The 14,426-nt window shown below is 40.7% G+C and overlaps 1 protein-coding gene across 1 annotated transcript in view; it reads right to left on the bottom strand.

Moving 5' to 3' along the window:
- Positions 1-14,426, bottom strand: part of MRTFA (myocardin related transcription factor A) — a 76,854-nt gene that overhangs the window by 26,127 nt on the left and 36,301 nt on the right. Inside the window, exon 3 of the mRNA XM_030238385.2 lies at positions 4,027-4,092. Coding sequence (XP_030094245.2) covers positions 4,027-4,092 — 66 coding nt within the window. The remainder of the gene's footprint in view (positions 1-4,026; positions 4,093-14,426) is intronic.

The following is a 14,426-nucleotide window of genomic DNA, read 5'->3' as shown; positions in this document are numbered from 1 at the left end:
TCTCAGCCTGTACAGCAGCCTCCTTCTAGCTTCCAGTGCAGGCAATGCCCTTTTCAAAGCACGCCTGTGTCATTTTTCAGAGATTCACACAGCACTACAGAGAAACACAAGGCACATTCCCAGAAATCATCTACTTCTGCTCCGCCTGCTTGGATAGATGTGATGGTCAAAACAGCTTTCCTGCAGGATTGTGCCATATGACAACCTTGCATTCTTTCCTGCGTTTAGTGTTTGCAGCCAGAAGCCGAAGACCACAATCCCGATGGATAAAACAAATGGCATTGTGAAGCTTTAAATCTTGCAAAAGAAAAAAAGAGCCACATATTTTGCATAACAGAGTATTGCTACATTTGCCAAATGTCTTTCCCCTAAAAATTTTTGCTGTTTTAGTTGAAGATACTTTCCACATAACTTTCTACTCAGATGTGCATTAGCTACTGTTAAACAGTCTTCAAGAGTGAAAAATGGGGTGTTTGGTATTCCCCCCAAAAACCTTACAACAGCCATAACCTTTAAATTCGATACTAAAAAATGACGGCATCTGACTGTTCTTCTACAGCACAACAGAGTTCAAAGAGTTGAGCACAGACAGCAGATTTTGTATAACTTGTATTTTATGAGAATAAGAAGATGAAAATCATCTGAGCACAGCTACCAAAAAATGCAAATAGCAAAAAGGCTTGTCTATTTGCACTGTTAGAAAATAGGCCAAAACCTGAATAAACAGAAAAATCCAGCTCTCCTTTTTTCCAGATACTGTCATTCTAACTCAGATCACAGATATGTCAGCTGCAGGTAAAGACTTGCTTCCCACCATTTTTCTAAGAGCAATTGAGAATTTTAATCTTGAACTAATGAATCCTGCTACTAGTAAAAGGTTACACAAAGTGGTAACAGAAAGCAAGAAGAATTAATGAAGCCCAGAATGCAATCATTTTGAATCCTCTTTCACTGTCTGTAAATGCTTTATTTCTTACTAGAATACACTCATCTTTCAGGGGAGCAAAGCCCCACTGTAGGTGGCTGGTGGGTTGGGAAGGTTAAGTGAGATTAAGTGTACTCGGTAAAAAAATGTTGAAACATTTGCCTTTCCACTCTATCATATAAACAAAATTCCACATGGGACAAAGTAAGCAATTCACAGTTCTGTTATGAACAAGCACAGCAGGAGTAGCTGACTCTCACTCTCACTTAAGGGTGACACAAACGTGTCATGTCCCACTCCTCATATTTACAGCGTCCAAAAACCTTGTGTTGATGGAAGTCTGCAATGAAATTTCTCTTTTAGGGCACCAATTTGCAGAATAAATCTTATGTGGGGTTTAGATTCAGTCAGGAGAACCAAAGGCACCAAGGGGAGTTTGCCCAGTACCATAGCTTGTAATGTAAAACAAAACCTTTCACTTCTCCCACACTTGGCTCAGGGATTTTTCCATGGCTGTTCGCCTCAAGCTGTACAGGAGCTGATTTGTATCACAGGCTAATCCAAAGGAACACAGAGGAAAGCACAGTAAGACCAAAACAGAAACCAAATTGATGCTGAGGAAGTGACATTCCCACTCTGGACGTGAAGGTGCATCGGAGGTGTGGTGCCAGACGAGCTGTAGTCTGCTCCCATGGGCTGAATGCATATTAGCTCTAGGCAGAGAATTTTCCACTTTACTTTCATTCCAATTTAATCCAGCTCTCAAACTTCATTTTAATGGTGCAAAGCAAGGCACAGCAGGCAGGTGCAATCAGGGGCTTCCCTTCAAAAACACATTCCTGATACAAGCTGTAATGCAGACAGAACTGCAACCATTACAGTTCTCTCAAGAGTGTTAAGACTCTCCAGATGGAAAATAAAGGAAAGAAAAGAAGCCAACCAGCAACTGACATGGAAAGAGCATTCCAGCTCTTTTAGTTCAGCACCAAAGCTTCCTCTGGATTCCAACTTTTATACTTTTGTTGAATCATCATGAAGGACCGTATGGGGCTTGGTTCCTGGCTAACAAACTCAAGAAAGACACGCAAGTCCAGCACAGCCATGTCCAGCAGCAGATGACAGCAGAACAAGATTAAGTACCTCAGTGTTCTCACAGACAAGAGGTACAGGCCAGACAGAAGTAAGGAATACAGGATACTTGCATATTCCCAGCAGTAAAAAAAGTCTATTCTGGAACTCCTGAAAGTAGATGTAGAGCTGTCACGGTGCTGAGATGCCTTCTGGAGGAACATGGTCCCTAGTCACCCTCTGTAATTCTCAGGTTAAAAATGGGATTTTTTTTTTCTTTATGTATCACAATTTATCTCACATCTGATCTTCCCTTCGAAAACTGCCCAGGAAAATTGCATTTTAAACATTTCCCTATGTGTGGTTATTTCCAGCTGGCAGGTATGGGTAAATGATACCATCACTTGGGAGAAACCAATTTCAAATCATGTTTAGAACAGATGTGTTAAAGTAGGTTTTCTCCACTGCAGAAAGGACCTTTTAATGTGTTGCCAGTATTTTCACAAAGCGTTTTTCTTTGGTCCATCACAAAAATGAAGCAATGAAGGGCACAAATCTGCAAAGACTAGCAATTTACACTATGTTTTAAATAAATTTAAGACTCACTAATTATTCTGGATGCCTTACTTGAATTACTTGCAAGGGCCTCGTTTTCAAAAGGCCTGGAAAACAGACCCCTCTCAGGAATCACAAGTTTGGCCAGGCACACTTTGAAGAAAGCCAGTACTGAACGTAAGTTAATAAAGTATTTGCATACACATCCACCTAAAGCAGGACACCACAAAGAAGTCAGGAACACTTTCTTCTGAGAAGCATTAGTAAAAAGGCAGTCACTGAGACACTAGTCTTTCATCCAAAAGCAAGTAAGTGTATTCTGTAGAAGCTTGTATACAAGCTCCTCAGATTAAAAAATAGACAACAGGTATGATATATCCAGACAGGACAATCTTTTCTTTTTGCTTTGGTAACACACTTTTAAGCAGGGGTCCCAGAACCTCTTAAAGAACATTACTGCCATCCTGCAAGCCACTTCAGCTGACAGAGTGCTGCTGACAGGTTCTCTTCATTCAGACAGAGAGCTGACAGTCTAACCTTCAGCCCTCAGCAAAGTCTAAGTCACAGCACTGTTTCATATTACAGTGTGCACCCCAGAAACAGAAGAAATGAGAAAATCCTCATTACTACACCATCTTCAAGTAAAGCTTCTGAAACAGGGCAGCAGGAAAGCTTTTGAAAGAAGAAAATACATATCTGATCTACTGCATTTTACTACAGCATGAAACCGAGAGGACCTCAAAAATAATACATTTGCTGTGTGGTCTTGCTTCAATTTGTTACCTCTAAGTCATCTAGCTCAGAGGTACCAAAGCATGACAAAACTTATTTGTCACCTTTTTTGCATTTTTGGGGGAAGGAGGGGAGCAAAACAGAAAAATACTTTATCCAACACTGATCTGACACTGAGAGCTTGGCTTTAGGGTAGATCCTGTTGACCCAGAAAAGTACATGTTCTCTGCCTGCACAGATTTTGCCCTTCCCTGCAAGAAGGGCAATGACTGATGCCCATAGGGCTCATTCTAGCTGTTTTCTAGCTACAAACATAAAAGAGGCTCCCTTGTTGGTTAATATCTTGTACACCATGCCTGGTTTTGGTCAGTTTATGGAAAGCTACAAGTGCCTCAGAGGTCTGGGGAGCTGCCACACTGAACAGAAACTGCAGAGGCAGGAAGCCTGTTAAAAGAGTGATTACAGGCATGGGTCAAGTATCTTAGGCACTTCTGACATAGTATGTTCTCCAGAAGACTGTGCACTGAGATGAAACACAAGCCTCGTTCTGCAGTACAGTTACACTTGCAGCGGAGGTGGCACCAACACTTCAGAAGGACCAGGCTGGGTGGGACAGGGTGGGGCTCCTACAGATGATGTTTTCCATGCAGAAGCAGAGAACCTGACCTTTTGAATCTTATGGAACCCATTCCCCACCAAAAACCACGCATAAAACCAGCAGGGCAAAGAACTGAAGCGGTACTTACGCGGCATGATCCCTTGGCTCACCAACTCCTCCCGCGTGCGTCGCTGCTGGAGCTTCAACTGCAGCACTGCACAGCAGAGAGAAGGGAGAGAAGGAAACCCATCAGTGCGAGAAACAACTGAAGAGACATTTTCAAATGCATCTTGTTTTCTTCTTTGGATGTCAAGGCACTGGTGAGCAGCAGAAGGAAAAGACCCCCCCTCCCACCCTGCTGCCCTGCCCTGCTGCAATTGCAGAAGTGGCCCCCAGCAGTCAGGTTTCCGTAGGCTGCTGCAGCCAGTGGGAGAGGAAGTTGCGCAGGTCTTGGCAGGGTGATAAAAATCCACAAAGCCAGGCCTGTTTCTCAGTTCTTTCTAGAGCACCAACTGCTTTCCAAACCATTAATATTAAAAAACAAACAAAGAGAAACACCAGCTGACAGTCCTCCAATAAACACGGAGTGACACCCCAGCTGCTAATGACTCCTGAAAACTCTAATTACTGTGTGCAGATTAAACGATATGTCAAAATTGTTGGTCGTTACTCTAAATTACAAGGCTGATTTCCTTCCTCAGCTCAGAAATTCACCTTCAGAAAAGTCTCGTGAAAGTGAAATACCATGGATACATCTAGAAGTGTCCTTCCAGTACAAAAGGAATCCCCTTATCACTAGAATTTTGCCTGTTTATTTTAGCATAACAGAACATATTCATGACCTGTGTGAAATGCAATTAGCTGAGGGTTTTTTTAGTGCAAATCCCAGGAAGAGTAATAATTTCAACATTTAGATTATAACAGCAGCTTTCCTTTAAACTGTACAATCAAAGCAACATTCTAGATTGTTCTTACAGTCAAAGACACCTTCATATGAAAGCAACCTCTCCAAACTGAAGAAAAAATTCACATGAATGTACACATCTCAAAATAGGACAACCTGAGTATCACTGAATCCCATTTGCAATCAAGACCAAACTCCTAAGCATGCTCAATGTAAAATATTATAAAATGAATGGCAATACATCTCATCTCCCCTGTTTTAATTTGAATTTCTCTTATGTCTTTTTTATAGCCCACATAATGAAAGTCCACACGAATGTTGTGGAACCACTACAGAGCAAAACTGCTCTACAGCAATCTCATTATAACCCTTATGTCTCCTTTCTTAAGTACTTTGTTTGTCCACTACAGTAATGTCATACATTATATCTGAATTTGCACTGTACACTCCCTAAAGTAGAGATCAAAAAATTTAAGAAGATGCCACTTTGTCTACTTACAGACATCACCACATTTCACCTGTTTCTTTCAACCTCCTATCTGCAATTTGCATTTCACTAAGACACATCTTCCAATACGGGTTCTGGTCTTCATATGTATAAAAAAAAGAGATCCATCTCTTCCCTTCTATGGTTGTTTCCATAGCACCTAATCACCCTCACTTAAATCACATTTAATTTTCTTCTTGGATTTTTCTGGCTTCTACGTCCATTGACTCTTGATGTACCTTTCTCTGAAACTGTTTATGACAGTGAGAGGAGTACCTCCTACCAGTGGAAATACCTCTGTGCACACAGTGTGCAAACAAGTTACCTCTCTTCTGTTTCTCAAGACAAACTATGATTTCTTAATATATGCATCCTGGGCAGGAAACTACTTTCTTTTAGTACATGGAAGTGAGAGAGGGGAGGAGGATGTACAGAGCACCATGGTAATTCTGTGTGGGATCAGCCAAGAGCCAGAAGGAGGAGGAGAGAACAGAGAGGGGAAGGAACAGGCCCTTCATTTGGCTGTGAAACTGCAAACAGAAGTGGTAGCTCCAGACTCTTCCTCCCACCCAGCATGAGATCGCACTTCAACTTCTGTGCTAGTGTGAGGGCTAGCACAGCTCACAGGCAGCCTGCTCACAGAGCTTCTCATTTGCTGGGCTCCTTTTGAGGTTATCAAACCCGAATCTTGATCTAACACCTGGCATTTGATCTGACAACTTGCTGAGAGAGACAGTGTCAAACCTCTCACTCTGCCCGTCACCTCTCACGTCCCCCTGACTGGTGGCTGGACTCACGGACAGAGACCACAGCCCAGTCAAAACAGGCACCAGTTTTTACAGGAGTGAGTTGAAGAGGATGACCACGTAGCCAGGAGCAACACATAGCCTGTGTGGAACAACCAGGAGCCCTGGTATTTCCCACTACTGAAGGTGGGAATTGCACTTCATTCTTCCAACAGCACACTGCCACTAAGTGATTTCTGCCCCATAAGGAGCAGCCCATTGAATCTCTCAGTGCATGGCATTACTTCCCCTACTGAGCCCATATATCCATACCCTAAATTAGCACATCTTACTAAATGTATACAGGCAAGGCACAACCCACAGCAGCAGGCCCATCTCCCCAGCAGACAATCTCATTATTACTCATGTCTCTGTTTACACATCTAGTAAGGTATGTTAGCTCTTTCTGCCCCTTACTTGCTACAACCATCTACCTTCCCTCACATTTCCAACCACACCTACTGTTTCCCTTTCACCTCCCAGACAGGGATTTTCAGCTAAAACCTCCTCACACAGGTGTGGCTGCCATTTCTTGCTCCTGGGTGCACATCTGTATTGTCACCCATATTAATGTGCATTTTGCTCAAATGTCTCAGTTTGCCTAAATGATCTAAACTTTTTTTTTTTAATGTCACAATTTATTCCTCCACTAGTATTTGTTCTGTCCACACTCTTACAGCCTCTTGCATCTGTTTCCAGACTGCACCAGGTTGAGCTCAACCAGAAATACTTTTCTGCTTTCTATGACTACAGCCAGTTCTTAATCCAATTAAGCAGTACTTTATTAATCAGAGATACTTCTTGAAACTAAAACACACTGTGCTACTAAGTTAAAGATGTATAAAAGCCTGTTGCACCTAGACAAAACCGCTAGCAACCACATTTCACTTATCCAAGTGACAGAGTCACATTTGAGCAGACCTGTTTTCACAAACTGAAAAGCTGATCAGTGTGATTATACTGCTATTCTTATACCACCCAAATTCTTGATCAAATTTTCCATCATTTTTTCCTGGAACTGACAGCAGATGAGCCACTCTACTCACTCACCCTTTGTCAGCAGTGATGCAAAACGCTCTCGGTCTTTTGCTCTTCTGAAGTCCCCCTGCTCTTCCCAGATTTATTAAAAATTACTCTCAGTCAGATTGCTAGAGACCTCATCAAATGACTTTAAATTCCCCTCCTGACTGCAGCCTCCCTTACAATTTTTCTAAAGATATCTTATTTCTTTATTAGTTACCATCTACTACCTGTTTTCTCCACTCATTATGTGCACCTTTTATTTTTAAACCCCATGTCCCTTCACAGTAAGAAACTAGAAACTGTCAAGAGACCTAAACTGAAGAACAGGGGAAAAAAAGTAATTTTCAGGACCCTTTTTATAAGCACTAAGTAATTCCCGGGATTTCTGAATGTATATACATATATATTAAGCACAAGTTAGAATCAGCCATAAAGTACTTTTTTTCCCAATACAGCTTATTTTTGGCAGGGAGGAGGGCAAAAAGGATTATTTCAGTTCACTCCTAAATACATTTTGGCTTAACTAAGTACTTGGAGTTCCCAATGCCATTTCATATATTTAGGAGATCACCTGTTTACATGTTCAAGTGTGTGAATACTATATATAGATTAACAGATGTCCCATGCACCAGTCCAAGGCTGTTGTACATGGAGCTCAGCCAAAGGTCTACAATGACCAGAGAAATTCAAAGCTGCTCTAGGACAGAATGAAGTGTAAGTCTTTCAGTAACTAATAGACAATGTTCTGTTTCCTTTATCCCTGTACTTAACCTGTAAATTAATTTTCAAATTAAGAATAAATCAGGTCATACAAAGAGCAGTGTATAACTGCTGGCCAGAAAATAAGTTCCAAACTGGTGTCCTTCTACTATATGTAATATTTTGTGGGATTTGTATCCCTGTCAGATTTTCCCACTCAAAGGTGGGCATAACTTATTTCACAAGTATGAAATGTTCCCAATTAAATTTTGAACAGTGTTTTCATATCATTAATGGACCATTCCAAGAATTAGTAAAACATTCCAGAAAAATCTGGGAGCTAGGATGGAGGACCGCTGCCAGCAGTTTAAGAAGGAAGAGGAGAACTGCAATGGTGGGAGATGTATTAAATGACAAATAATATTGTGATACAGCTACTACCAACAGAGTCAGCCTATTAGTAAATACAGCAAGTCATGATCATTTGTGTTTGTCTTAGCACAAAACTTTCTCAACAAGGAACCCACAGGCATATTCCAGGACCAGCTACTCACAGCTGGTGGCAGCTCAGATTTAACAGTATATAATTAATATAAAGAGCTTGCACCCATAGGGGCACTTTCAGGACAGCCCCAACTCTGGTGGTAGTTCAAGGGTGCATTAGTAGTAAGCAGAAGCAAGAACAAATGTCTGTGATGAGCTAAGTTGTTTTTTGCAGCTCACTACCTAAATCTGCAGAGCATGCCTGCCCTTCTATTTCTAAACCACTGCATTTAGTAGTGTGACTAGAACTACTGCACAAACTAGACTGCAGATTCTGCATCTCACCATTTCAACAGAGAAAAATAAACTTCAAATCTCTTTTCAAAGACTGTCTCACATACCAGGACAGGTTTGTGACAAGAAATTAATAAAATACCATGTATTTCCTGTTTTTTAAAAACTAGCAAGAAGAAGCGCACGGCTGTGAGCTGCAGCTTGTGGTGAGACCTTGAGCACATTACATTGAACACAGACTTACTACCAAAGGGACTCAGTGCTCACATTTCTGCAGAACCTTCCCTGCCAGGAATCCCAAGCGATACTTAAGGGCACCCAACCAAGGTAATGATTAAGCACAGCCATATGGTGCATTACACCTGGGACAGCATGAGCAGCAGTGCAGATCAGGAAGGAAGGCAGGCTGCTAGAGCCAAAAGAAACTATATAGAGGGACTGAAGGAGGCAGAACTCCCTGGAATTCAGGCTGGGATACCCATGCAAACTGGGAGAGTGCAAGACACAAACTGCCTATTAACAAGAAAGGCTGTGTGCTCACAGATGTGATTGATCACTTTTGTAAATTCAGCGAAAGCAGTCTGCCTGATAGAAGAATTCATCCTTGCAACCCAATAAATAAACCATGTGATCAGGAAGCAAAACTACTGAAGAACAAGTGAAATTAGCCCAACTTCATTATCTAAGTCCAGGAAAGTGCAAGCGTAAGTAAAGACAGTAAAAAGCAATTTAATGCTCATTTATTTGTACATTGTTCAGCACCTCTGGAGAGCCCATTCTGAAAGCACTGAGTGGCTACAGCATCCTCCCAACTCACAAGGAAGCATTAATTCAGCATGAGCTGCAATAGGAACTTGCCAGTCAGTTGAACACCTCTACCTTCCTGTAGTGTCAAAGGAATTTCAGGAGAATTTTCACTGGCCTAGCAGTGAGCAGGTCTGACCAGGTTTCCTTTGTGAGGGTCAGAGACTATGGACTGAGGAGATGTGGCTCTAGGCCACCATTTGCAGCCCACGTATCTTTCCAATTTTTCAGTCCAATTTCTATAACACCGTATGCAAGCAACTTAATTATAATATGCAACAATAAAAGACTACTCTGATGACACAGAGTATTTGCTGAACAAAACTGGCACAGCTGTTTGTGCAGAACTGGGGCCTCTACCTCAAATATCACAGTGCCGTGTAACCACTGCTCTGAAGAATGAAGCCACCTTTCCACTTGCAACTCAGCCAGCAGCCCTTCTAATTACACTAAGATGAGAATTTTTTTCCTACTTTCTGATTAAATAGTCACATTTAACCAGAAGCAAATGCCAAAACCAGCTTTTGAATATGCAGCACACCAGCTGTTCTTTTCTGTGGAAGCTATATCCTACTGAATTCAGTCCCTTGGAGATGTGGTAAGAAAACCTTTCCCTCACACCAAAAAAAGGTCTCTGAGCATTTTTCAGCTGTGCCAGCTTACAAAACAAATGCTGACTTCCATTAGAGTTTTTCATGCTTCAACAGGAAGCCAGATTAAATTCACCAGCAAAGGCAGCATCTGTAAAACTCCAGTTGCAACACCTTTCAGTGCAGAAGCAGCCAGGGGCTGTTACCAAATTACGCGGAGGGTCCACAAGAAGGTGTAAGAAAAAAACAGCTGCGATAGGTTGTGATCAGTGAGTGAGAATACAACAGTAAAATTAATTTTCTATCTTAAATTACTGAGGTGGATTACTTTTTCTGTTTTTCTGGTGCTGTTGACAACATACCCTGCACCACACAGAACGTGCTAGAATGGGGGTTATCAACAAAGAAAAGCAAACTTTTGGGGCCTTTTTTAAAGGCAATTTTCTGAGCCTAACAGCATTTTAATCCACTAAATCCATTTTATTCCCCACTGCTGATGGGGAATACATGCTGGCTTTGCATTTAAGCAGACTGTGCAGTTAACAGAGAAGCATTTAAGTGAAGCAGACTGTAAATGACACCCAAACTGCAGGGATTATATGACAGTTTGCTACCCTGGGAAGGAGATGCCAAAAATTCATGTCCCTCTGTGGGGTGAAGGAGAAGCAGCAGACACACTGTTGATCCTCACAATTTGCAAGCATCCACTGTTGTTGGGAGCAGCAGCCATAAGGTTCTGTTCATGTCAATGCATTTTAAAGAATAGCTTGAAGCAAGTCTACACAAAGGGAGAGTTAAGCAGGAGTTTATTTCTTTACTGTTTGAAACTATCTCACATTCCACTATGCCTTTTCTCTACTGAAGCAGCAAGGGCTGCTATTAAAATGCAGGCAGCTTCCTCTGCTCTTCCTTAGCAACCATGCTAGGGAGAAAATGGAGTTTGGAAGGGTAAAGAATAGAGAGAAAATCTGGATTGGTCTCTTCAACTGTTACAACAACCTTTCACACTAGTGGCAAAAGCCACTTATTTATATTCATGCTGTGGTCTTCCCTCTGTGAGAAGTAGGACTGGGACCACTCTCCCTGCACCCAGAGAGGAGGTCTGTGAACAGGAAGCAAAACTGGGATCAGAAGCAGTTCCATACTGCAGGTTCTGAGAGTGATGAAAGAGTATTTTTTCACAGAAATGCAGAAATCAGCACATCCTGCTGCAAGGAACACTGCATCACAGGCAGCTCTTGTACAGGGGACTTGAACCTTTTTTCATGAGCACCTCTTATTTCTTATCCTCTTAGGAAGCTTATGAAAGCATTAAACATTTGTAGAGATGAGAACAGGAGTATGATTCAGACCTAAACCCTCTATCAAGTGACTCTTAAAAAACAGAAGAGTTTCTTCACCTCCAAAGCAACAACTTCCAAAGCACTTCACAGTGGATGTGCTAGCAATAATCCAAGGATGCAGTGGAGGGCATATCACACCAGAGTTGGTTTTTACTATCCAGCACTTCTAAAAGCCTCCAGGCTCTCAAATGCCCAGCAGCTTTAAAAAGCAGCTGAAAAGTACAGAAAAAAAAGGAGTGACTGGTCAATTAAGAACACAAAAAGACAAGGAAAAGAGAAAATGAACTGACTGTCACTCTCAGAACAAGAAGGACTTGTTTCTTGATAAAATCACACACTCTTCAAAGCTTCTACAGCTCAACATACTCTTGGGTCATATAAAATCATTAACATGGCATGCAGCTCACACATGCCTGTTGATGGTCTACATGAGCAAATTCCAGAAGACTGGTTTTGGCTAAAAACAAACAAACAAAAAAAAAAAAAAAAACAGTTTCAGGGCAATATTTCTTTATTGTTGGGAGGATGCCACTGGAAGAGAAATAGGAAATAGGAAAAATATTAAAAGATGTTTTCAAAAGATGATGGAATACTCTATTATCTTTTAATGAGTGAATGTTATGAGGCATTAAGTAGTTCTCTTAGTGGAGACAAATACAGATTCTTTGATACAGCTAATTTAGCAGAATCAAAAATCCCAGCCTACAGAGGAAAGTGTTCCCCAAAGAATATGAAATCAGAAGCACACAGTCAAAAGTAAAAGGATCTATTTCCATTCTCATATTACCACAAGGCAGCTGGCTCACACAGAGCACAGAACAACATGCTACTTCAGCAGGCCATTTTTGAGACTTAATATCAAATTTGATAAATGCAGACATCACATTAATGGTAATTAAAAACTGTACTTAGAAGATAAAACCAGCATTTACAGCTATTTTAGTTTTTGTTAGGACACAGCACTATAAAACAAACAAAATCAGTAGCACCATCCAACTACCAAGACATAATACGATCTAGGATCCAGACCGGACAGAACAGATACTCCAAGGCTCAAGTCAGCATTGGCTTTGGTGGTAAAATGTGGAGATCCCAGAGGAAGAACCAGTTCATAGCCTTAGAAGTTTACTTGGTTTCTTCTGAGATCTGGTCTCAATATTGCACACAACTGAACGTGTTTATTTCACAGGAGCTACTCATATATATGCCTCCAAATAAATGTAAACTTGATTGTTACCATCAAAGTTGGGCTGAATTTTGCAGGATTCTTTTCATGTTTATTTAAAATTAAGACTAGCAGTTGCTGTGCATTTTACAGTATTTACCTTTACCTTCTTCCTTCATGACTTAACTCCTGCCACTTCCATTGAACATTTAAGAATTTAGAGGGAGTTAATGCCATTTTATTCACTGCTACTTTTAATGCAATGCCAGTTTTGTCTTCTTTGATACTAAAATTTTAAAACCAGACACATTTGCTACTATTAGTACAGCAGTGTTTCTACTGAACACATAGAAGCCCACTCTTGACCATCAAATCTTGGTACAGCTATAATCCATCTCAGCACTTGCTGAAACTGTTAAAATACAGCTTTAAAAATTCACCTGGAATACATGTAACATGGTATATTTAGTAAGATATGCAACATGTAAAAATGCACAACAAGCTTGGCAACAGGAAAAGTTGGTTTGCTTTCTATGCAAGGTACTGATTCTTATAAAATCATTTTGTCTCAGTAGTACTGGCTAGGTGAAAACTAAGCATGTGAGTAACTAGGCACATATCCATATCCATGGAATCTGGCTACCATGCATGATCCAACAAGATGACCTGTAACAAAATACCTAGGTGGAAAGGTCTACCTAAAATTGACCCTGGTATCATAATACAGTAAATATTAACTGTAATCAGCACTTGTTGATGCCATCTATATATCCATTGTTACTATTTATAGCTGACAGAGAATTCTTGAGGAGGGAAAAACACAGAGAATTTCCCACTTCCCTGTGTAAACTTGAGTCAGTCTATAGTGATTACATTGTATTTTTCCATGAAACAATGAACAAGGAGGAACTAACATTGCCCTTAACCAGCTTGCAAAGAAGACTGTAGAAAGAAATGCTCCAAGATAATTTAATATGACATGGCAAATGGGGACAAATGAAGAAAAAAGAAGGAATAGGTAGATATATCCTGACAATTAGATCTACAGCTGTCTACTAAGGTGACAGTACAAAAGGCAAGCTACACAAGGGAAACACAAGTTCAAACCCTTTACATTTTTTTTTGTTGGAAAGATAGGGGTATCTCTAAAAGAAGAAAGAGCTCCAACCATTTCATTTTCCATAAAGGTGATACATGGGAGTTGTCTATATTTTTTTCCAAAAACTATACAGAATTTAAAAAACAAATGTTTTGAGGTATGTCAGAATCTGAATAATTTTTCATTGTATTTAAAACTCTGAGTTCAAGGAATGTGTTTTTGTGGGTTTCTTGCAAGCAGAAAGAAAATCAAGCACTGAGACAGTGCCCAGACACATCCATGAAACACATGATTGATTAGATATGTTTATAACACTAAAATTGATGAGCAAATCTTTCCATGCCCCTTGCAGCAAAGGAGATGTGGTCAAATACTTTTCCTTCATAATTCGCCTCCCGTACTTCCATTTCTACTACAGCAGAGTGCTCCAGTGCACAAAGAGCCTCCCAGATCAAGGTCACAAACTTCCTCAAACATTTCTGAGAGACTGGGTTTGGCCCAGTGATTCAGCCTTCCTTCTGCCTCAGGGCACCCTCTACAGATAGAGGCTGAAAGTTCCCTTCACAGGAATCATCTCATGGTCAAGACACCGCAGAATTTCTGTGGCAAAATTTCAGCTGGGACACCTCAACGTATGAGCTGTGTTTTGGGGTTTTCCACTAAAACATGGAATGATTCTCTATTTCCAAGACCATTTCGGATTTTTAACCACCTAAAGATCTTTGGTTTACTGAAACCAAATGCAAATGAGAGTGAATGTGTTTTACCACAAGTAGTAGAAAAAATTACTTAGAAGTTTGCAAATTTAAATATAAAACCAGCAGTTCTTAAAAGTCATAATTAACTAGTTATACAGGGAACTCAGAAAGCCG

Source organism: Serinus canaria, chromosome 1A (genome assembly GCF_022539315.1).
Source record: "Serinus canaria isolate serCan28SL12 chromosome 1A, serCan2020, whole genome shotgun sequence".
NCBI classification, from domain to species: Eukaryota; Metazoa; Chordata; class Aves; order Passeriformes; family Fringillidae; genus Serinus; species Serinus canaria.
Note: the sequence above shows the minus strand (reverse complement) of the source record. Positions and strands in the feature narration are given on the sequence as shown.